General features: G+C 39.3%; 1 protein-coding gene across 4 annotated transcripts in view; it reads left to right on the plus strand.

The window, feature by feature from the left end:
• The window catches only part of lingo4b (leucine rich repeat and Ig domain containing 4b), a 44,486-nt gene extending 22,426 nt beyond the window's left edge, over window positions 1–22,060 (plus strand). The window contains exons 1-3 of one of the 4 annotated variants that reach the window (XM_033981012.2): window positions 7,346–7,392; window positions 15,885–15,996; window positions 16,615–18,477. In XM_033981012.2, coding sequence (XP_033836903.1) covers window positions 16,627–18,438 — 1,812 coding nt within the window. In that variant the 5' untranslated portion in view covers window positions 7,346–7,392; window positions 15,885–15,996; window positions 16,615–16,626 and the 3' untranslated portion in view covers window positions 18,439–18,477. Of the gene's footprint in view, window positions 1–7,345; window positions 7,393–14,431; window positions 14,511–14,531; window positions 14,715–15,884; window positions 15,997–16,614 lie in introns of those variants that run through there. The other 3 variants (XM_055227862.1, XM_055227860.1, XM_055227861.1) reach the window with 3 other exon arrangements.
• Window positions 22,061–22,308: the final 248 nt, after the last annotated feature.

A 22,308-nucleotide genomic window follows, 5' to 3' on the forward strand; every position in this document is an offset into this window, starting at 1 on the left:
ACTATTAAAAAAGGTGCTTAAAGAGTAAAAAGTAAAAGTATTTCTTGCAGAACTTGAGATCTAATAATGCTTCAAATGTAGTGATTTTGATAAAGATTTGTGTAGAATTTTGTTCAACAGAAACAATTGAATCAATGTTTTTTTTCTAGCTGTTTTTGTTTTTCTTTGCTCAAATTATGAAAGTGTCAAAAATAAATCCTCAGCCATGTAACATTTCAGCCCAGTTCATAAATGTAGTGAAGTAGAAAGTACAAATACCTGCTCTCAAATGTAGTGACGTGAAAGCAAAAAGTATCCACTGTAAAAAATCTACTTAAGTAAACTACAGGACATGCAAAACTGGATACACTGGTGCACTTTAATAATGTGGCGATAGACATTTATAATCACACCTGCTCCTGTTTTTAATGTTTCAAATGGATGTAGTTATTTGTTTTTGTTTGTATTGTTCTGTATTTTAACAGGGCGCTCATGAAAAAGAGTCTAAGTACTCTCATTGGGCGCTCCCTGTATAAATAAAAATAAATGAAATTCTTATATTTATTACATTCCTCTTTTTTTCCCACAAAGATTAAACCAAATCCCAGACAAAGGGCATATGTTTAATATCATTCTTCTCTAGTGTTTGGTAGTACTCCCTTACATTTATAGGTTTTATTTTTAATTGTACTTTTCCCTCTCTGCAATCTGCAAGTTTTTATTGATTTTTTTTATACCAGTAGCACCAGCCGCTATGAAACCTGTTTAACCCTCTTGAAAGTAAGGCGTTTAGTCATTATTAATATTATTTATTTGAAGTAACAGTACTCTTACTTGAGTACAACTTTTGGCTATTCTACCCACGTCTGCTCATCCCAAATTGAAACGCGATTGCTAATCTTCCTTAACAAAAATATGAGATTATTACGTAAAATGCTGAGTGTATAAGTATGCCGTATTGCTATAGGCCGACATCATCTTTGTTGTTGTAACTTGATTCCCATTTGATCCCAGTCCCATTTCACCAGTGCATCTCTTTACCCTGGACTATGGGGTCGACTCCATTAACTGTTCCAGATGAGCTGAGGAGAGCACGGAGGAGCCTGATCATGATTGTGTCCCTCTGTTCTAATACCCTCTGCAAGGTCATCCGGCATGTCCCACCACTGCAATGTCCCAGCATGCACCACTGCACCACGCCTCTCTGGAAATACCCCCCTTCCCCCCATCTCTCTTTTTCTCTCTCTTTCTCACCTTCAGAGATGCATTTTCACTTTGTCATCTTTGACCCAAACCCGCTATGGGGTCTGCAAAAACCGCTGAGCTGGGAAATGATATGTGCTGATTTTACATGCATGAGATTCATATAAAATGTATTGTTATGGGGCGATGTAACAGAAAAAAAAAGGTTTTCCCTCATTTTGATCAGTTTTGATTCAATTTTATTTTGTCTTGAGCATCAGCAATACAGACTTTTAATCACAGTCATAGTGAAAGAGTTTCTATTAAAGAGGGAGTATTTTACTTCTATGGGGTATTAACTGTTAACACACAATATACTCAGATCACCATGTTCCCTTTTATTGTTTTGAAAATGCTATATTTGCCAAAAAGAATGCATTAATGGAGAATTGTCGTGTGGGAGTATGCATGACTCAGGTTTGTGGGCAGATCATTGGACAGAATTTTACACCTCACTGTAATATGGCCTGGGAGAGATCTCTAAATTAATGAAACATGCATGAATGACGTATGAAACCTCTTCAGGCATGTTTTTGATGAGGGAACATTATAACATCGTAGAAAGCTGATAAGTATTTCACATTTTCTAACTTAAAATAATGTCCGCGTTTGGAAAATGTTCTTCATAAACTTCACCTCTTCTTCCAATGAGACATTTAGGTGCTGGAGCTCCCTCTGCTGTCAGCAACGGGAATGAACATTTAGAACGTAAACAACTGAAGTTCTTTTCCTCTGTAAATGCTACGCAAACAGAGCCAAGCATAGAATGAGTCCGGTGATGGCTTATGGGCTTAAAAACTGTGTAGGAGAACTAAACGGCCTAAACTCAAACAGAGCATTTTTGGGTTTAGAGAAGATAACTCTGGATTAATGGAACAAGCGTGACTAAAGCAAAATACAACTCCAGGTATGTTTTTGATTCGGGGACAATGGTAAAAGGTCAAAAAAGTCAATTTTGTATAATGCGTTAAGTCTGAACTCTGCTCCAAACTAGGCACAAAAATATATTGATATTTCTATAATGACTGATACTTGATGGATACTGTTATGCAAATATTGATGCAAATTAACATATGCAAATTTTAAGGCTAGGCATCCATTTTTGGGTCCATTTCCTCATTGTTTTGTCTCCATCAGCATCTCATTGGTATTATTAGGTTAGACCTGAGTCGGACCAGCATAGAGTATTGGTATCAGTATTGGAAAACTTATAAATCTATGAAGGTTGCTGACAATTAGCTCATCAACAACCACACTTTTGTTAGCTAGCCCTTGCTTTTCACTTTAAGATGGTGCATTATAGCTGCACACTTCCTTTGCATCATGTCTCAATGGAGTAGCTCCTGGCCCAGATTCAGACTCTACTGCAGTACATGTAGTAGTGAGCATCCATTTCTTATTGTCTTTTTTACCCTTATTTAACCTCCAAAGATTTGTGAGAATCAACCTCATTTACACTTATGCTCAGAGTACAGAGAGCACAATATATCCGGCACCAAAAAACTACTGTTCGTTCTGTGCCAACTTTATTTTCCTTGTCTTTAAATGCCGGCATCAATGGGTTAATATATACACCACACTGATTTATCAACAGCTCAGGTGCTCACGCATCACGACTGCCCTCTGCACAAACTGATTTAAAGTGTTGTATGTAGTGGAAAAATTAACTGAAAAACATCAAATGGTACCCAACTCTACTGGGCAGTGACATATCTGTTTTAGTGAACTAATTTAGTCCTGGTTTAGTGGCTCTGTCCAGGGCACTGTAGTATTGTGGTCATCATTTGAGTTAACACATGTCATATATCTTATGACAATATCAAAATGTCTTGCTTTACATACAATATTTATTTAATATTCAAACCGAGGAACACAAATGTGACTGGATTTGATTCTTTTCCACCACTTCTGTCACTTGTACATAACAGTTTAATACACTGAAATCGCTTTACCTTCTTTTTTATTCTGTCTCTGCTGCCCTGCACAGAACCATAGTCGTACTCACTCATTGTACACTATAGCTTTGTAGACTTATAGCACTGGCACAGTTTTACATTTTTATGTCTGTTATAAATCTTTTAATAATAATTTATCTTGACTGCACATTTCTTACTCTCCCTGTAGTTCTTGTGCTACTCTAATCTTACCTTTACAACTTCCTCGCTGCTGCATTGCCTCTACGTAACCTGGATAACCTATGTCCCATTTCAGTGTCCTGCTTTCAGTACAGTATCTACAGTATTTTGGATAGAGGAGAAAGGTCTTATAGTTTAGTTTTGAGTTATTTATTAAGTACGTTTTATAACACAGCTGCCCTGGGATAGACGGATAGATGGAAATAAGTCTGCCACTCACTAACCCAGTCCAGTTTAAACAGACTTTTCAAAATGTACGTAAACCCGAAGTAACAGGCCAGATTACCACCTGCCCAAACTAAACCTGGGTATAGTTTTGCATAGGACAGAGTATAAACTACATCTTGTATTATGTGTTAAATGAAACTGTCCATAAATTACCTGCACGGATACGAACACTGCAGTCGTCATTAAAAACGTCTCTTTTGTTTTGACCTTTGCTGACAATCTCTCGCTCTTATTCCCATCATGCGTTTTACCGTTCCACCAACACAGAATTACATAGGAGTGAATGAATAGCAAAATCACCCAGGCATACAATTAATATAATCCAAAGTCACGTTATTTGGCCCACCACTCGTTTCCAATCGCTTCTCTCTTGTCGCGCTCTTAGATTAGCATTTGAACGCAATGCCCCACAGCTGTTTGAGAAATTAAAATTGGCTTCCATGACCTCCATCGCGGGCTGTAAATTGTTTTGTGAAGAGTGCAAATCTAGTGTAATGTGAACATGAGTTAAAGGAAGATTGCATTGCTTGGTCACAAAGAGGATTGTGGAGAATGTTCAAGCCTGAAAACAATCATGATGTGTTAAAGAGACGGCATTACACTTCTATGGAGTATTAACTGCTCACACATAACGTATTTAGATCACCATGTTAGCTTGTTGTATTCGCTGAAAACAACATATTGAAATATTTAACGAGTTTCAGCTGTTGACAAGTCCTCCCTCCCCAAGATCTCGCTAATGAAACTACTGCACACCGCATCAGGTTTGTGAAGTTGTAGTGTATTGTTTTGGTTTTGCTTTTGTATATTTATGGACATTTGCTGTGCTGGAGCATGGACAGAATCGTACTGCTAACTGTGAGGGGTTTCAAATAGGACCCGGGAGATCGCAAGATTACTCAAACATGCATGGGTGACATCTAAAACTCCTGCAGACATTTTTAGGATTTATACCCCCCTCTTTAGTGTATGCAGTAGTTTTAGAGGTTGAATAAGTAAAAGTTGTAAATGTAATCTTATCAACTTCGATGGAAGATGTTAGACCTTCTGTACTGAGCTTGTGCCTAATGGTTTCAATACTTGTCTCAAGGAAATAGAAAAAGACATGTAATTGCAAAAGCCAAAAGTAAAATATGTCAACTGGACAAAAAGTTGTAGGAGTGAAGAAGTTTCGCTGCTCATCCAAGCCGCTTCTTCAGTTCTGGTCAGATTGCTGGTGAACACTGCCTTATATCTGTCTAAAGGAAGGAGCTAACTACACTGAATCTGTAAACAGCTATTGTCTCCAGTTTCTGTATGTACTCTAGATCTGTTGAGCTACAGTAAGTGTGCACTGTCCCTGAGTCATACTAAGCATATTCATTAAACTTTTAATAGATGCTTTTCACACCTGGCATCCTTGATTGTTCTCTTTGTTTCCTTTGTTTGCTTTGAGGATGGAGTTATAGATGGGGATAGATGATGTCTAAGGCTCCCATTCCTGTTCAAGAAAGGATTGTCTTTCCTAACAAACAATTTCTTTTCTCTGGTTCAGATCTGTACCTCACTCTCTTCAAAGGAGGTTAGTGTCTTTGAGATGGAGCTGTACGGCCGACTGGGGACTAGATGAGCTCTTGCAACGGTGTTGGTATGTCCTCTCATGACGTGGCTGTTTAGTTTCTCCAATGTAACTCTCACTGCACTCTTCACTACACTGAATGGAGTAGACTACATTACTTTGTTTATGGCTCAGGGTTTTGTCCTTTGGGTGAAACAGTTTCTGTCTTAATGTGTTTATAGGTTTGAAATAGACACAGTTGAACTGAAGCTTTCTCTCCTTAAATAGCATGTTTCTGAGTCTGTGTGCTTATTGTGGGGCAAAAACAAAAGCTCCACTGACAAAAATAAAGGCTAAAAAGGTGGATGTAGACAGACTAATAATATAGGGTTAGTCAAACCTCCTCAAAAACAACTATGGTTATGTTTTTGAGGAGGTAACTCTCTCTAACATGATTTAAAGCTCATAAGAGTCAATTTTGCATAATATCGTACATTTAAACAGTTCATCAGGCTTACATACTACACTTTTTGTTGATATTGCACTATGACACCATTAAACTAAACCAAATTAGAAATCAAATTATTGAGTAATATTTGCCCAGGTATTGTCAACATACTGTACATTGACTCCATCTGATTCACTTTCCCTCACGAACCTAATATCAGTCTATTTGCATACTGATCATGTTAGGGCCCCTTCTAATCAAATCCTGTTGGGACACTTTAAACTCCTGCAATGCACCAAGCAGCTGTTCCCACACGCTTTCTTATTGGCCGGGGGTCTCTAGGGGGGCCCCAGACTGAAGCAGGTGCCTGGAGCCCGTAAAACAGCCTTCTCATTGGTGTGAGTGTGAGGCATTCAAGGGCCCCCCGCGGTGATCCTGGCTCTGTTGTACTCGGCAGTCACTTTAATTGGGGATTTGGGCCGGCTCTTGTCTTTAGTCCGGACCAAAATAGCTTTTTGACGAGTGTCGGAAGGCAGCAGGATCACGGGGCATTCACTGATAAACTGTTCGAAGGCTGATGGTGGAAATTAACAGAGGAAAGGATGTATAAAAAAGTGTAAATTGACATGCAGCTTCATGTTTAATCAGCCAGTCCCGCTTACATTCTCATGAAACAACCATTCTAACTTGGGACCACAGCCACTTATTTATATCGCGTTTCGCTCTTATACAAAAGGAAATTCTCGTATCCAATCCAAGTTTATTTGTACAGCACATTTTATAAACAAGAACAATCATCATCATTCTAAACATGGGTAAAATAGAGTAGATAAATAAGAGTTTCAAGCTTTATTGGTTGATTCTAAAGAAATCAAGTCATTTTTCAGTCGTAAATCGCCACAAGAAAAGTTACATAGTGCACATTTAAGTCTTTTCTGGTCTTGCGTCAGTATAGATCCATTGTAAAATCAACTCTTAGAGGGTGAAATAAGTGATAATGGTTAATAAGGCTGCTGTGTATTGTCTACATCTAATTATTAAAGTGTTTTTATCATGAGTGCACCATGAAGTTATGCTGCCATGCTATTAGCTGTGATGGTAAAAAGTGAATTGAAAGTTGTGAAAAGCGCTTATAATTAGCCAATTAGGAATGCGTTAGGAAAGTGAGGGATAAGTTTGGACTGTTGCAGTGTTTTTAAATGTCTTTAAGCAGAGATGCGCTGAATCACAATACGATGATATCACCAAAGTAGCAGATTGTCACGAGGAACAGATCATGATTTGTTTTTGATGACCATATCGACCAGTCATAGTGAAGTAGTAGTAGTAGTTTGTATGTTTTCATCTGGTTATGGTTAAAAAGCTCTGGCCTCTGAAAGATGTGAAAAGTGCTTATAAACTCCTTGAATAATTGGATGCTTGGAATAATCAAGTGACGTGAGGAATAACTTCAAACCTTTTCAAATGAACTAGTTCCATTTTCCACATTTCTAATACAGTACAAATCAGGTACAGCGCCTTTTAACTAGGCTAACCCATTCGTATGATTTATCGGCTTATGTGACTAGTCGTACTATTTATGGAAGCGTAGTGGAGATACAGTCAACACAGTATTTACGATTCAAACCTGCAGCTCTAATTTAAGAGCAGCGGCGGTCCACAGCTGTGAGTGTTAGGCACCTGTTCAGTGTGAGTGAGCGTGTTACATAGGTCTGAGTGACTCTGCTGGTGGCTCAAGATAAGATAAATCATAACCTGTGACTACAACTAAAACCTAATGGACCTTTTGTGAAGCGAATAAGGCTTTTCAAGTTTGCTCTGAGGTAATGTGATTGTTCGATTTTCTCTTTTGATGTGTTCGTGTGGTTTGGAGTGTAGAGATGTGTGTGTAAATATAACATTTTTGTACTTGGTCATGTGTTCATAGTTTTTAGTCATGTTTATAGCCTGATTAGAATGGCATATGGCTTAAAGGAGGGAATGCAATTGATTCTGTGCACAACGGGAGCCGGCTAGTTCCAATTAGAGGGACTGTTAGCTCAACTATTTCCGGCGTAATGTAATTTTTGCCGAGTTGCGCTAAAATCACTGAATCCTTTGGGTCACTGACAACATGTTAAACACTTCACAAATGAATAGAAAACTTCACCGGAGGCACGTCTTTGTGTGTCAGGGCTTATGTTAATTTTGAAGCCTAATGACTTAAATAATCTACCACGAAAAATAAGTGAGTTGTTCCTTCAATACATTTAATTTAGTTGTTATGTTACATTTAACGTTTTAATAGAGGATAGCATTAGCACTGACACACAAAGAGTTACCTTTGTAAACACATAAGACTCCTCTGGTGAAGTTTCCCTCGCATTTGTGTTTAACATGTTGCCAATGACATCCACCCGCAGCTCCCTGTGCACCGCCTGCTCTGTCAGTATTTATTGATTTTAGCGCGACTCTGCAAACCCTTCATAGATTACAATACGCCAGAAATGGTTGTGCAGACTGTCCCACTGATTGGAACTAGCAGCTTACCATGGTGCACAATTAATGACATTCTTACGCTGCATAAAACCCAGCGTGTCCGTGACCAGCCTTTAGGTTAACCGCTGCACCCGGGATAATAAAGGTCCCACTAGTTTGTAGCTGTTGTCTGGATAATAACGTTGCTACGGCACTGGAGCGTAGTTTCTGATTGGTTGCCAAATTTTCAGCTGTATTTTTCTGATTTTTTTCCATTATCACTTTAACTTTCTGTACCGTATTGGTATATCAATTTCAAAATGATAAAGGGTAAAATGGTGATGTAAATATGTGTTAGCAGTTAATACCCCAAAGAAGTGTAATACCTCCTCTTTAAATGATGTGTTCTTCACATATGTTTAGTTGTTTTCACACATTTGGAAACCTCCGTGTCCTCAGTTGCACCTGGCCTGCATTGAACTCATGGAATTGCTTGTTTGCTTAGCTCTACAAAACTGAGTGATAAAAGGTAAGATGGTGAACTGAATATGTTATGTGTTAGCACTTAAAACCCCATATAAGTGTGATACTACCACCTCCTTAAACTTGGCATTCCTGGCTAAAGGCTTACGATTTCGACAAGAGAAGTCTGTTAAGGCAATGGTATTATTAATTGAGTGAGTTAAGTAATAGACATGTTCCAGTGTGAGCTGCCAAACACTTCAGCTTAATTTATCTGATTGGACCAACCACTGCTGCGTCTGCTCTGTGCACTGTGTCAAGCACTTGAAAAGTTCGCTTTATGCAAATTAGTCCCATCAAAAGTACTTTTTACCCTGGTTTTGATATTAACAAGATGCTTTGGCTCATCAAAGTTTCCCTCTGAATTTTTTCTCTTGGTTCTTCCACATGTCTAAAGTTATTCCTCACTTATCTTATGGATTCCAAGTATCCTAATTATTCACCACGATGTGTTTATAAGACAGTGCAAAGCAAACTTATACCGTGATGCCCAGTCATTCGCATACAATACAGTATCTGAAGAATGTGTGTGAAGGAGACAATGAATGATGCCCTTAAATAAGAACTGGTGATCCTCCAGTTAGAAGGCGATCTTCAAACCCACTGTACCGCTGATGCCTAAAGTTCAAGGTCTCCACAACTTGAATATTATTTAAGTTTTCAAAGATTAGTGCGTCACTCATCAATTCTGCCTGCCTTATGGGCTCGGGGCGATTCAACGGTGGCCAGACTCACATTTTCGTAAAGTATTGGCGTGTGTAAGTGTGTATCCTGGATCCCAGATAATGAACTGTATTTAGGATATTGAAAACTAGACAACGCCTTTAAAGGGCCCGTATTAAAGTATCTGATCTATGTTATAATGTTTCCTCATCACAAACATACCTGGAGTTGTGTTTTGTTTCATTCACACATGTTCAACGCACAAACTCTATATATTTAAATTGGGTTCTTCTCTCAAATTTAAAACACTCTGTTCCACATTGTGATGTCATGTAATACAGGAAGTGCTCCACTGTGTTTTTAAAGACCATACACCTTCACTAAAATCATTTGGATCATTTCCGCCCTATTCTACTGAACAAAAGGTAAAGTGTAGCTGTTAACCTGTTAAAACTACCACTTCATGACATCGCAAGGTGGAACAACCATATGTGAATGAAACAAAACACAACTCCAGGCATGCTTTTGATGAGGTAAAAATATTATAACATGGCTTAAAGCTCACAAGAGTCCATTTTGTGTAATATAAGACCTTTAAGTAACACCTTATGCCTTATGCAACGTCTTGGTTATGCTGCCAAATTGTATCTTCTCTTGTCAAAAGGCTGTCACTCTACCGCTTAGTCCACATTTACTCCATCCTGCCGGTGTTCATTTGATGCCTGCCGTAGCAACAAGTGCATGTGCGTAATAGAAAATAGTTTTGTAAAGTAATTAGCCTAGTAACCGGACACCCATGTGACCATGAGCGTGCCAATCAGGGCGTCAAACTCAGGGCCAATTCGCAGTGCGGTTGTTGCTCGGATTCTAATTTAAATGGAGTACGGGGGGAGAGGGGGTGTGGGGTGGGAGGAGGGGAGCAGCCAGGGTCACGACCTTAGGCTGTGGAAAACCTATATGTGCTGATGCGACGAGTCTGAAAAAAGGGCTTGATTTGATGGCAGTTTCACTAGCAATTAAAGTATTGATGCATTTCTTCGTTCCAAGAGTTTTCAGGATGGACTTGTTGCCAATAAGTTGCAGTACCTATTTTACTTTTTAAAATATTTTGGTTGTTAAAATGTTTGAATTTACCGTTTACATTCCAATGGGTAAAGGCAGTTCACTCAAAAACATGAAATTATAGGTGTATTTGTGTGTTGCTGTTTGCGTTTTATTTTATTTTAAAGCAGCGTGGCTAATTGTCAACACTTATAACATACTTAAACACGTGAATCTTAATTCTTTCTTTTGGGAATTTATGTTCTAGTCTTGTCACATAAAGAAATAAACAATAGAGTATGCAATAGAAATGTAAGTTAAAGCAATGAATCACTGCCAACAGATTCTGACAATGCAGTTGTAGTGATCTTGCCATCAGGTTTGAGTCACTCTTGAGTCAGTTTGGCAAGTCAATGTTCAATCTCATGACCTGGCAGAGAACATTTGGGTTAGATGTAAGTGCCCTCTTTTGGCAACAGGAGAATGGAGCATGGTTCACGGTTTATTAGCAGCATTGATATTAACAACATGATGATAACAGAACATTTGTAGTGGCGGCACAATGTTTGAGTAACAAGCCCTCTATCATCACTGCAAGGTCCAGAGATTGATTTCTGGGCAGGTCAGGGCCATTCTGTGTGGAGTTTGGATATTTTTTCCCTGGTCTGGGTGAGATTCCTCGAGGTACTCTGGTTTCAACCTAAAACGTGAACAATATGACTCCAGTAAAGATTTTGAAATCAGGCGCTTCTCTGCGGTCTCTCACTGCTCAGGCTGACCCAGTGTTACTGAATGATGGGCCAAGTTATGGTTAACGTACACTATTGGTCCCTTATGAGGTAAATTCCTTCTCTGCCTTTGACCTATCCTTCAACTAGTGCCGCTGGAAACCTGTCAACAGCAATGAGCTGCTGCCATACTGCGCTTAGTCAGGACTACTGTACTTGGAGGATTCTGCTTGTTGTGCATGTTTTGGGTTGATGGGGGAACCTTGAGTGCCTGGAGGAAAGTCACTACGGGGAGAAACATGCAAACTTCACAGAAAGATGGAAGGAAGGTCTAGCCCAGGAGTCAAACCTGGCCCAATCCCTGCTGTATGCCAGTCAGCCACTGCTCATCCACCATGGCAACAAGTGCAGAAGACAAACTCTCTAAGAAGACAAGAAAGTAGTTACTTACACCTTAACCACTATGAATGTTGAAATGGTAAGAATAGGTTTGGCAAAGATGTATGGACTTTCTGCACTTTTAGATTTTAAATTAAATTTAAATTTATGCAGGGAGTCAAAAGTGGAACACTTGACTATCCCTAAATGGGGTCACATACATGTGCTTTAAAAATATTATGCAAATACCAGTTGTAGTTTTAAAATCCGATGACTGCTGCAGACACCAAGGGCTGGAAGCAGACCCTCCTCTCCATGTGTCCCCTGTGAGCCTGCATGCAGCTGCCAGCCTGTGTCTCTCATGAAAGGGCTCAGAGCAGATCCAGTCTTGACGGGCCGCTCTGGGGAAGCCCATCGTTTTGTGGATGGATGAAAAGCTGGTATTTAGTGGCGCTTCGATCACGCCTCAGGTTTCACTGTTTACACTGCAGCTCAAAGAGGGGAGGGGGACCTTTCTATGAAAACAGACACAAAAACATGGCATGAGGGACAGACCAAGGGCGTAGTGGGGCTCTGAAATCGAGAGCATTTGCAATACAGCATCCCATCAGCAGTCCAGGAATTAACACATGACTTGATGAAACAAAGCTCAAAAAAATGATGCACCGACGGGTCGGCCGCTGACAGCTCCTCAAAGAGCCGCAGCAGAGTTGGTCTGTGCCGAACGGGAAAGATGCGAGAGAGGAACACAGCCGTCTGGCATCAAACAAGCTCCGACACCGGCCCACATAGGTTACCGGCCGACTGGGAAATCTCCCATATCTCCCGGTTGCTGCTCTGCCACTGGGACAGGTTGTTGTTTAGGTCTTTGTGGTGAGCAATAGCATATGGAAAGCCCTACAGTCAAAATGCTAAAGCTATGTACTACAAACAGCAAGCTACTGAAGTCTTTTTTCCCTTTTTCTATTAGTTATTTATTTTGTAAAGCTATATTAAATGGGGCTGTACATGAAAAACATGAAAAACAGAACAAGTTCATTTTAAACGGTTTGTAGTGGTTTAAAATTATTCCTCACATACCTTACACTGGACATCCTAATTATTCATCGTGAAGAGTTTAAAAGCACTTTTCACAAATTTCAGAGGCAAGAGCAGAGTTTTTCTTTCACGGTAATGATAACAACAAGTATGCTAACCATGCAATCCAATAAAATGCTTTAGATGCAGGCAGTTCACATGAGTCTTATTTTGACCCCAAGAGCTGCTTCTATAATATATCAGCACTAGGGCAAGACACATTTTGCATAAATCCATGGGAAACATCAGGTACAGGCCCTTCCAGTCAAATTACATTTTTCTTTTACATATATCACCCTGACCCTAGCTCAGGGTGACATCCCACCCCTTACCCAAAACCCTCCCTCTCTGGATTCAATATAAATTTAGAACGGCAACAGAGCAGTGCCAACATTGGTAACAGACGAGCTAATCTTGTCACACTTATCCATTGGCAGTTAAAATGACAATATAGCTTATCTATCTATCTGTTATTCTGTTTTCATTGTCAGATTTCAGTAGTTCACAGTAGCTTATTATAGATATTACCCAAAACCCAATTTTACCATACATTATAATTTCAGATAGACCAGGTTAAGCCCTAGAGTCCCCTTATCCAAAGTTTAGTTATGCTTTAGTGCTATTATTAGCCTATTGTAGTCATGGTTTACATAATCAGCATTTTGTCAGGGCTTGTTACTTACCCAGTTGAGTAGTGGAGTCCATTCTCTACAACTAAACTTATTACAGAAATTTGTACAGAAATTTATACAGAAACCCCCACTGACTTTATAATGTGTTTAAATTATGTTAGATTAGTTAGCATTAGGCTTCTTAATGATGCTTGTAAATTTAGAACGGGCAATACTCCACTGCCAGCATCGGTACCAGTCAGGCTAATCTTGTCATGCTTGTCCTTCGGCAGTGAAAAATTACAGCATGGCCTATGTGTTATTCTGTTTTGTTATTCACATTGAAATTTTGGCAGACAAAGCGTAGTAACGGACATACTGTTTTAGCCTGTCCTATCTACTCGAGTGCTGGTCAAAGTGCACATTCTAACCACATGCAGACACATTAATATTAGAAAGAAATATGAACTGCTAAACTAAAATAGGAATTACAGACATTTCAATACATGTTTATAGATGTCTAAACTCTAAGTGGTGTTTTTTTAGACAATAAGGGAAGATATTTTGTTGTTTGGGAAGGATTTGTATAATTGCAGTCTTTACGTTCTGCTAATTGCAACTATTCAACTAAGGATTTTTTTTTTTTTTTTTTTTTTTTTTTTTTTATCATTATCAGTGTTCCGTACCATATTACATTTTGGCCCAAAACTCAATTTTACCATATGTTACTATTTCAACTAGACCGATCAGTCCAGGTTAAGCCCTAGTGTTACCTTATCCAAATCTTAGTTGTGCTTTAGTGCTATTCTTAGCCTATTGTAGCCATGGTTTACATAATCTGTATTTTGACATGACTCCTTACCTATCCAGTCTAGTGTTGAAAAGTGGATTTCATTTTCTATAACTATAATTATTTCAGAAATCCTTACATAATTTTGTATAGAAACCCTATTTGACTCTAAAATGCGTTTATCATCAGGCTTCTTAGTGATACTTGTTTGTTTACATCTTTGTTTGAGGTAAGCTTCTTTTTAATCCTTGCACTTTGTTACATTTTGTTCTGGATGGATTTTTTCCCAGTCTAATTTCTGCCTCTTAATTAAATTACATCAGATATAAATCTAATTCTGCATCTGCCATTTGATAGCTCCTCGTATATTTGATTACTGGCTAGCATTAGTGCTAATATGATGTCATGTAATCGTCTGGGGCACTATTTAAGGCAACACCTCGGCTGTCCATAACCCAGGCTTTCCCCGCGTCGGACCAGTGACAGCAGTTAAATAATAAATAATTCTGCGCGTGCTCCACATAACAAGCTAATATGGCTTCTTTGGATCAATCCTGACTGGCACACGTCCAGCATTCGTAGCCGTCCAGTGTGCCGATGTTGTGTTAGTGGAGATATATTGGTCCACGTGGGGTCCCTGGGAGTTGGAGACTGGAAAGCACAAGTGTTGGATTGTGAGTCAGCGTTGGCAGCCCGTATAAGAGCCATCTGCAAAGAGAGAGGGGACACAGGCAAACAGTGTGCAGCTTTGGGGGTTGTCAGTTCAGTCGACCACGAGAATTGGAAGAGGTCCTCTAAGGGGCGTTTGGGAATCCATGGATTTTGATGGGATTACTTGGATCTTTCTTGGTTCGTCATGAAACGGCACTTTGTTTTCTGTGAGTTACATTACTTTCCCGGTTTAAGTGTGTGGCTGTTTTAAAAATGTAGATGGATTACTGGGTTGTGTTTAGTTGGAAGCAAAGTTGCATTATTTATGATGGACTCTCAAAGCAAGTCACTCTCACAATAATGACATTATGTAATAGTTTACAACTGAGCCAAAGTAACTTGCAGATTTGGCTTGATGGAGATGAAATACTTTTAAATATTTTCTCACTACTGTTTGTTCAACTTTTACTCAAAAGGGTCTAAGAAAGATTTTAATGTGGTGATTTCTGATCCAGCAGCTTTGTCCAAGTTTCTTTTTGTAAGTAAAAAATTAGGCTTTATCATTTATAACCTACTTTTTTAACTGATAGTATTGTTATTTTATATACAATGTAATTATATTTCATATCATAGCATAAAATTATAACTGTGTAAATAAGTAACAGTCCTGAGTTGCAGTTTCATTACATAAAGAGCGTGTATTACATAATGTTGACTATGAAATGTACTTTAATTTACAGAGCTAATGAGATAAGGTAATTTGCCATGCTCAGTTCATTAAGATCTATTTACATCTTCCTTAGAATTTAACTATATTAATATTTAGGTAACTTTGGTAAACATACGTGACATTATTCTTATTATATTTTACTATATATAAGTACTATACCAAGTAAGTAATGATCTAACTCTGTTTTGATGTAAGTTTACAGTCTCACGGCAGATGTCTGGTCCTCAGGCTATAACATGTATCCACACTGAACTCAACTTTCTTTTACAGGCAGATCATATGTAGTCTCCGTTGTATTGCATTTTACAAGCTTTTACTTTATGAGGGTGATACAAACTCTAAAAAAGTAGTATGGAAATCTGAGTCCAGCCAACAGTAGGCTTCAAATATGTTTTATTGAATGTGATTTTTCAATGTTCTTGTTTCAACTTTTTACTTTCTATTATGCAACAGTGAGCCTTAAACTATTTTGAAGCTTTTATTTCACCTTTTGTAGCACCTGGTTGACAGCTGAGATCATTCTTTATCAACAATAGCACGGGAGGGACACTGCTCTCTACAAAGTTACTGTTTACGGCTTCGGAAATACAGAACTAAAGCTAATTTTGTTTTAAGATTATTATGTGGAGTCACTGTGTAATTTCTTCATTCCTTTCATATTTTGCAGGCACTCCCAAGATGCTATTTTGCTGACAGATCCAAAGTTCGACGGTGCAGGCGGGTCTGACAACAACTGGACTGCTGCTGGTTATGAAAATCTGCACTTTGAGAGATAAACGGTTAGTACAGCTGTTCAGCTTCGCCCAATAACAAACACCACCCACCACAGAAATTAGCACATTATTAATAAAGAGACATTTTATTTTTGTATTAATGCGCACAAGAAGCAGATCCTGAATATAGTTTTAATCAGGTGATGTTACGAGAACCCATGCCGTCTAGGTACGAAGAGTAAAGTGTACCCTAGGACTACACGATATACTGCAATCAAATCAAAATCGCAATTTGAGTGGTTGTAATTAGCCAATCGCAAAGACAGCAGTTATTTAAGCTATACATTACCTCTGCAAGTGAAAAATCATGTTTAATTATGTCTAAAAGCTATAGTTTAGACCTCTACAAACATATTGAGAAATGCAATGGATTTTTGTTTTTGTTTCAGTTCATATATCAGTTTTCTCTCAATGTTAATTCTCCTGGACCAGAAAAATCACAAATTTCCAAAATGGTTGAGCCCTAGTTTGTCTTAAAGTGAATGGCGTCATGTGTCTCTTGTATTTCAGGGGTATATTTCTTTCTTATAATCATACTTTGGTACATTGGAAGCATCCTCTGTTGTATATTTGTAAAGTTTGTCCTAATAAATCTAACTCTAAATGTTGTTTCTGTTCTCTCAGTGTGGAGGAAAGATGTTTGTGGAGTCGGTGGTCCGGTGGGGCGCTTGGAGCATACTTCTCGCTGGCCTGGGTGTCTCCGGCGGGGGCTGTCCATCTCGCTGCACATGTCGCCCCGAGGCTAAAGAAGTCATCTGCTCCGGCAAACATCTGAACTCGGTGCCGGAGGGCTTTTCTAGCGATGCCAAAAGACTGGATCTGTCCTACAATAAGCTCAAGACTGTGGGGCGGCGCCAGTTCTCCGGGTTACAGCTCCTTCAAGAGTTGGACCTGAGTGATAATCTAATCTCCATGATGGAAGTGGAGGCTTTCCAGGGCCTTTCAAATCTCAGGACTCTTCGGATTAAAAATAACCGCCTTAAGATCATTCCTGTCGGGGTGTTCTCAGGCCTCTCCAGTCTACGCTTCCTAGACCTGAGCCAAAATGAGATACTGGTCTTTCTTGATTACACTTTCAAAGATATGTCAAACCTGCAAATACTAGAAGCCACAGAAAATGACTTGGTTTTCATCTCCCAGCGAGCATTCTTCGGACTTACAAACGTAGTAGAGTTGAATTTAGATCGCAGTAACCTGACGTCCATTCCCACTGAGGCCCTGTCCCAGCTACCGAGCTTGACACGTCTATGCATGCTCCGCCTCACCATCCCCTCCATCCCCAATAACGCTTTCCGGAGGTTACACCGACTTCGCAGCCTCGTCATCTCCAGCTGGCCCTTTTTGGACAGTTTGGCAAGCAATAGCCTCATCGGACTCAATTTGACCTCTCTTGTTATCAGCAACTGCAACCTTAGCGAGATCCCTTACCCAGCGCTCCGGCATCTAGTTTATTTGCGCTTTTTAGACTTGTCATATAACCCCATCACGGTCATCCAAAGAAATCTACTTGGCGATCTTCTTAGACTTCAGGAGTTACACCTAGCTGGGGGAAGCTTGGTACGGATAGACCCAGGCGCCTTCAAAGGACTGACCAACTTCCGCATGCTCAATGTATCGTCCAATCAGCTTAGCACTTTGGAAGAGACTGCTTTCCAGGCAGTTGGGAACCTCCAGGTGCTGAGGTTGGATGGGAACCCTTTGGCGTGCGATTGCCGATTACTTTGGGTGGTGTGCCGGAGGTTGAGATTAAACTTTGACGGATTCCAACCTACGTGTGTGTCTCCGGATGCAGTGAGGCAACGGCAATTCAGAGACTTTTCAGAAAAAGAGCTTCCGAGGCTGTTTACCTGCCGCCCGGCCAGAATCCAGGATCGACGACCTCAGGAGGCGAGAGTCGAGGAGGGCACTACGGTCCTATTTTCATGCAAAGCTGATGGCGATCCAGCTCCTGCCATTACGTGGATTTCATCACAGAGGAATGTCATCTCTCCTACAGGACGAATCCGAGTGTTGCCCAACGGTACCTTGGAAGTTCGCTATGCCCAAGTTCATGATAGTGGTGCCTACCAGTGTCTTGCCGGTAACACCGCCGGTAATGACAGCCTAACAGTTGGACTCTTTGTGAAAGGTGTCCCTCGAAACAGAAGTATCCCAATTTTCATTGACGAATCTTGGATAGAACCAACACATATGACACAAACTGCAAACTCGTCCTCTCAAATGGCCAAGCCCTATCCGTTTGACGCAAAGACGCTTATAATCGCTACGACGATGGGCTTCCTCTCCTTCCTCAGCTCGGTAGCCATATGTTTTGTCTTTATGTTTTTCTGGAGTCAGAGTAAAGGACAAATCAAGCACACTGCTACCATTGACTTTGTACCCCGGTCTTCTATGGGGGGAGGAGGGGATGGAGGGGATGGCGGAAGGTTCACAATGAAACTTATCTAAGGTCAAAAGTATCTCGGACTACGTACTCTGAGAAGGACAGTGAAGGACACTTACTGTGAATTCTGCCTAATACAGAATACAGAACTGGCTCATCTCTGGAGTTTAGAACAGAATGTTACTTAAATGTGAGTTTTGTGTTTTCAGTGCATGGTGTGGTATAGATCGATCCAGTATGATTAGAATTGGTAGTAAGTTGTAAGAAATTAAGTACTTCCTCTTACATCCTGGTTCTTTCTGGTACTTCGTTATATTTTGATGACAGAGAAGGTGAAACTGCAATGTCTCCCCAGTTGACTTCCAAATTAAACTTCAATAAACAAAAGCAATGTTGTGAATACCTTGGGAAATCAAACATTATTATTATTTTTGGCGACTTGCAAATAAAAGTCAAACAGAAAGATAAGTTTATGATCTTTTTGCGACAGTGTGTCTGAGAAATTCTTGGTTGGGTGGATGGTAATAAGATAAAAGTATTCTCAGATGAACTCTGACACATTGGAGTTATAAAAATGGCAGTGAAAGTGACACTTTTTACGGTAATTTAATAATCAGCACATCTGCCACTGTCCCTGCTGCCAGGAGCTGTAAAAGACAGACTGAAAGCCAGAAAAGTCTGTAACACACTAACCACAAAGACAGTGAAAAGCATTAGTAACTTCACCTAGTATTCTTAAATGGTTATATTTATACTTATACTTACTGTACATATTACTAAGCTATGATTAACTTAAATGCCAAAAAAGTTACTCAGCTTTTGACAAGATTAAATCAGTCAAATTATATGGTGAACAGTTTTTACTCACATAAACCTTTTTTTTTTTTTTTTTTTTTTTTTGCTTTAAACTAAATCTCCTTGTAGCTTAACCTCTTTCTTTTGTCAATTAATTCACAACATTGCATCAGTCTGTTAGCATCATGTGGCAAATTTAGGGTGACCAGATCTTTAAAAATACAAACTGGAACACACCCAGGTTGGGATGGTTGGTATAAATAAAACTGTGAAAAGAATGCTGTCCATTCTCGACTCACTTGTGTCACTGTATTTTGGCAAAACAAATGACAAAATATAGCTCCCTTTACTGTTGGCGGGGATCATTGGTCAAAAATAGCGAGACCTGAGACATTTCTTGTATAAAACTGGGACAAATCACTGATTTTGGATAAATCTACTGGGACAGGGGACACAGGTTTCAAAACTGTCCCGGATAAACAGGGACATCTGGTCACCTTAGGCTAATTAGCTGCGCTGCTTCTTTCCATTTTAACACATTTTCATAGGGCTACATTATTTTTGATATATAAATGTGATTTAGTAGTGCATAAGTACTTAGATCTCCAATGAATTATTAAAAAGCCATACAAAAGCAAAAATGTGTACAGTATTTTAAACGATGCTCCATTGGCAGTGGAAATCAGGGCTACTTAACTGTACTAACTGTGCCATACTGTTTCGAACTATGCCATGCTATTCAGTGGGAATAAGTTCAGGTTGCGCTCATGTTCTACAATTTAATGATGTCATATTTTCAGATGGATGGCAGGGGCCTGTAGAACTCTATGGGGAAATCACTGTTTTTGAAAGAAATATCCAAATTTATGATCCACACATTTTCAACTATAGTCAAGTTGCCGTATTGGTCTCATGGCTTAAAGTCCTTTCAGATGACAACATTCACGGCTTTACGGTTGGATAATGACACTGCTTTCTGAAGCTTTTCCACACAATTTATTACACTCTTGTTTATTTGTGTTGACCGAGAAGATGTTGAATTTTGTGCCAATTTAGTTTTCACGTGAATAGTCCCAGTAATTACAAGTAAACAGTTGGTCTACAGCAAATTCTACCATAGAATTCTAATCTGCCCCCGGCTCAATTTAAATAAAGGGAACGCAGTGATGTAACATGAACACAACCTATTGATAGTCTGCAGTGACATCACGCTGGGGGTGTTCTACATGTATTTCCATGATGGAATGTTCAGCGGTTACTATTGTAGCACAGTGTCCACATTAGCAAACACTATCAAAAAGTTTTACGATAGTGTGAAAACTATACAATGGATTTAAACAACTATTTTTCAGGATCCTGTGATCAATACGAGCTTACATATTCCTGTTTAGGTGTTTGAGTTTAAACCAAAACGTGAGAGTGACTGAAAAAACTGTTGGCTAATGCTAGCTAGCTTGGAACTGTAATTGTATGTGTGAGAGATTTGTTTAACTGCACAAAATCAGTGTATGTAGTATGCAGTAATGTAGTTCGGACTAATCCAGCCCCTTCTGATCTGATTGTCTTAAAATAAACATCAGATCAGAAAGTCTAACAAGCCTCAGATAGAGCAGTGCTTACAGTTAGCATCACACCCCCAGGTAATGTTGACGCAATTGAACGGACTAGTTAAAATGCCATGATCTTAGAATAGAAGGCTATTAGTGGATTTTTCATCACTAATTTTAGATTTATTAACGCTTGCCTTGCTTAAGTGTGTTTTCTATCTAAATGTAGCATGGGTAGGCAAAGATTAGTTTTCATAGACACAAGGAAAGGTTGAGAATGAATTCAGATCCATCTCTTTTGCAATACATCAGCTGCCAGTTAATGCATCAGTATGCTAAGCCAAGAACACAGTTGTACTTTTGACCCTAGCTTCACTGCTATTTCTGCCTCTTCATGAGAAATTCCCTATTGGAAAGAGCAACTGTGTGTAAAAAAGCATTATGCAGATAAATACAGTCACCGAAGCTAACCTGAGTGGGAGACGAGAGAGCAGCTAGCATAACACAGCACCAGTCAGGCAGTAGGCTATAAGTTAAACGAATGCTAAGAAGCGCTAAAGCTAACCAATACATTTTTGAGACATCATTTTAAAGTATTTGCAATAAGCATGGTCACTGCCAGAATGCAGGCAGCTTACCGACGTTCATCCTGATGTATCCCCAGCATGCTAACTACCGTAACGCTAACATATTTTTAAGACTTACTACCGAAGCAACGTTAAGGGAAACGTAGTATAGAAAATGTATATAGGAATGTATACTTTCGTAGCTCTGAAAGTAAGCTAGAATCCCTGTTTTAACTTGCATTTTTTGACATCTTTGATTTTTTTCGAGGGTTTTTTTTGTCATTTTGATAAACTTTTTTATGTTTTTGGTTAAGACAAAAGGAACACATCGCTCTGAAAATGTGCCTCAGTATCGATATAGAAACCACAGACACTGAATGCTCACCTGATTTGTCTCGTCATGTAAATAAAAGGTCAAGCGTTCAATGTTATTTCGAAGATTTATAGGGTAAAGTGTTCGATCACTGGCCTCTTTTGATAGACACTTACAAAATAAAGTTTATTACTGGCATCTTACATATTATATTTTGCAAAAGACCAGTGTGTTTCCTGTTGGGTTACTCTGGTAAATGGTTAAACCAAATCCACAAAGAATGACAAAATAGTGACTTTTTATCGCTCTTAAAACAGGCCACTGACCAAACACCTCCTTACACACAGGGTGGAACGTTTTTCCAATAAATGAGCTTGTGAAAAAACAAAAACACATCCTGCATTTATTCACAGATGGGTTTTGCTTTTCATAATGTTTTTATTTGATTAAAAGCATTTCAAATCTGTGTGAATTGTCGTCTTTTTGGCGCCCTTTCTAAATGGGCCAAATCCTATCGCCGTAAGCCTCTTAGTGGATGTCTTTAAAATGACCATTGTTGTCTAGACTCTAACTTGGCAGAAGATAGTGATCATTCCTTGTACAACCAAAGCACTTGGCAACTGACTGGAGACAATGAGTGGCCTTGTCCTTTTGAAGAGCTCAGGAAAAGCAGCTGTCAGAGGGGTACAAATGTGTGAGCTGTCTCTCCACAAG

This window comes from Periophthalmus magnuspinnatus, chromosome 16, assembly GCF_009829125.3.
Source record: "Periophthalmus magnuspinnatus isolate fPerMag1 chromosome 16, fPerMag1.2.pri, whole genome shotgun sequence".
Lineage (NCBI taxonomy): Eukaryota > Metazoa > Chordata > Actinopteri > Gobiiformes > Gobiidae > Periophthalmus > Periophthalmus magnuspinnatus.